This window comes from Chaetura pelagica, unplaced genomic scaffold, assembly GCF_000747805.2.
Source record: "Chaetura pelagica isolate M959 unplaced genomic scaffold, ChaPel_1.0 scaffold961, whole genome shotgun sequence".
NCBI classification, from domain to species: Eukaryota; Metazoa; Chordata; class Aves; order Apodiformes; family Apodidae; genus Chaetura; species Chaetura pelagica.
The window spans coordinates 68,010-69,960 of record NW_009952041.1 but is presented as its reverse complement, the minus strand read 5'-3'; the positions used below and the strand labels follow the sequence as shown (position 1 = coordinate 69,960).

At 59.8% G+C, this 1,951-nt stretch overlaps 1 protein-coding gene across 1 annotated transcript in view; it reads left to right on the top strand.

Moving 5' to 3' along the window:
- CFAP70 (cilia and flagella associated protein 70) overlaps positions 1 to 1,951 on the top strand; it is a 29,147-nt gene that overhangs the window by 22,300 nt on the left and 4,896 nt on the right. Inside the window, exons 21-23 of the mRNA XM_010002669.1 lie at positions 262 to 423; positions 575 to 664; positions 1,825 to 1,926. Coding sequence (XP_010000971.1) covers positions 262 to 423; positions 575 to 664; positions 1,825 to 1,926 — 354 coding nt within the window. The remainder of the gene's footprint in view (positions 1 to 261; positions 424 to 574; positions 665 to 1,824; positions 1,927 to 1,951) is intronic.

The following is a 1,951-nucleotide window of genomic DNA, read 5'->3' as shown; positions in this document are numbered from 1 at the left end:
CCCGGGGAGGCTGTGGCTGCCCCATCCCTGGCAGTGTTGAAGGGCAGGTTGGATGGGGCTTGGAGCAGCCTGGGCAGGTGGGAGGTGTCCCTGCCCACGCAGGGGGTTTGATCTAGATGATCTTGAAGGTCCCTTCCCACCCAAACCAGTCTAGGATTCTATGATGACCACACCAGCCAGCTCTTCCTTTCTGCCCCTCTCCCAGGTCTCTCCCCCTCCCAGCTCCCAACCTATTCCTCACTCCTGGTTTTGTGTGCACAGAATCCCAATGTCTGGGCTCAGAAGGGACACCTCTGCTACCTGAGGGAGGACTTTGCTGAGGCCAAGCTGTGCTATGAGCAGACCCTGAGCTTCCTGGAGGATGCTGTGGACATGCACTGGGTCTGCCTGCGCCTGGGCTCCATCTACCTGCGGGACAAACAGGTGAGGAGCCCCTGGGAGGGAACTTGACCTCAAGTAGTACATGGCAGCCCTTGGGTCCAGGATGTCATTATCTGTAGCTGGGATGGGTTGGGAGGGACCTCCAAGATCAGTGTTGGATGCAGAGGGAATCACCATCACCTCTCTCCTGCAGTACAAACAGGCCAAGCAGACCTACCTGCTCGCCTGCAAGGACTCAGCCTCCTGTCTCACCTGGCTGGGGGTGGGCATCTCCTGCTACAGGGTAAGTGCATGGCCCTCCAGGTCCTCTGGGCTTCAGCTGCCTCTGTGGGCTGGGATGCAGAGCTTGCTTTGGCATGATCACAGAATCATGGAATGGTTTGGGTTGGAAGAGACCTTGAAGACCATCTAGATCCACCCCCCTGCATGGGCAGGGACACCTCCCACCAGCCCAGGTTGCTCCAAGCCCCATCCAACCTGCCCTTCAACACTGCCAGGGATGGGGCAGCCACAGCTTCCCTATTCCAGTGTCTCACCACCCTCACAGGGAAGACTTGCCCTTTCCCAGGGAAAAGCTTGGCTGCTTGTGAAACCAGTGCCTCCTGGTGACCTCCCATCACAGCCCAGCGTGGCACTGCTCACCTAGGAGATGTCAGTTCCCTTCAGCAGCTGCTCTGGGAGCAGAAATCCCTCCCCACCCCCCCCCCCTGCCAGCACCTCCTTCCCCAGGATGTCATGGCAAGCACAGAATCTCTGCTCCCAGTGCCTGCCTGCACACGACCTGCATGTCACCACCAGGGAATGGAGCAGGATGCCAGCAGACAGGAATCTTGGGGCTTTCCCTGCCCAAAGGGATCCAGCTCCTCTGAAGGGCTGCCAAGGACACCCACCCCAGCCACCAGCAGCGTGGTGTCTCCTGGAGCTACACCTTACAAGGTGCCTCCAGGGAGTTTGGCTGAGGGAAGCAAACAGGGAAGGAACTTGGAGCTTGTGTTTCCCCCTTGGCCAAGTGCAGAGCTCCAGGAAGGCTGTGGAGCTAAGCCAGGGAGCTGAGTGGTGGCCCAGGAGCTGCCTGAAGCTGCCAGGGAGCCACCCTGCCATGGGAATAGGGGCTGGGGACCCCAGGTGTGTGGCCCTGGGGGGCTGGACCACTCGGTCCCCAGAGGTGAAGGTTCTCACAGCTGGTCTGTGGACACAGGGGGTGTTCCCAGGGGGTCAGCAGTGAGACTCTTGTCCTGCAGCCTGTGGAGTGGGATGCTGACCCTGGGATAACTGCCTGTCCCTGTCCTAAATCCTCTCCCCACATCCCTGTGAGGGAAACCCTGCTAGATGCTCCTGTTGCACTGATTCCTTTGGCTGTTAGGAGCAGCTGCTGGGTGGGTTCTGAGGCCCCTCCTGCCTGTTCTTGGCCTTTCATCCCCACCTCTGCCCCTCTCTCTCAAGCTGCAGGAGCTGGCAGATGCAGAAGATGCTCTCACTGAAGCCAATGCCCTCAATAACACCAACGCTGAGGTGTGGGGCTACCTGGCCCTGGTCTGCCTGCAGGTGAGTGCCCACCCACCTCCCCCCA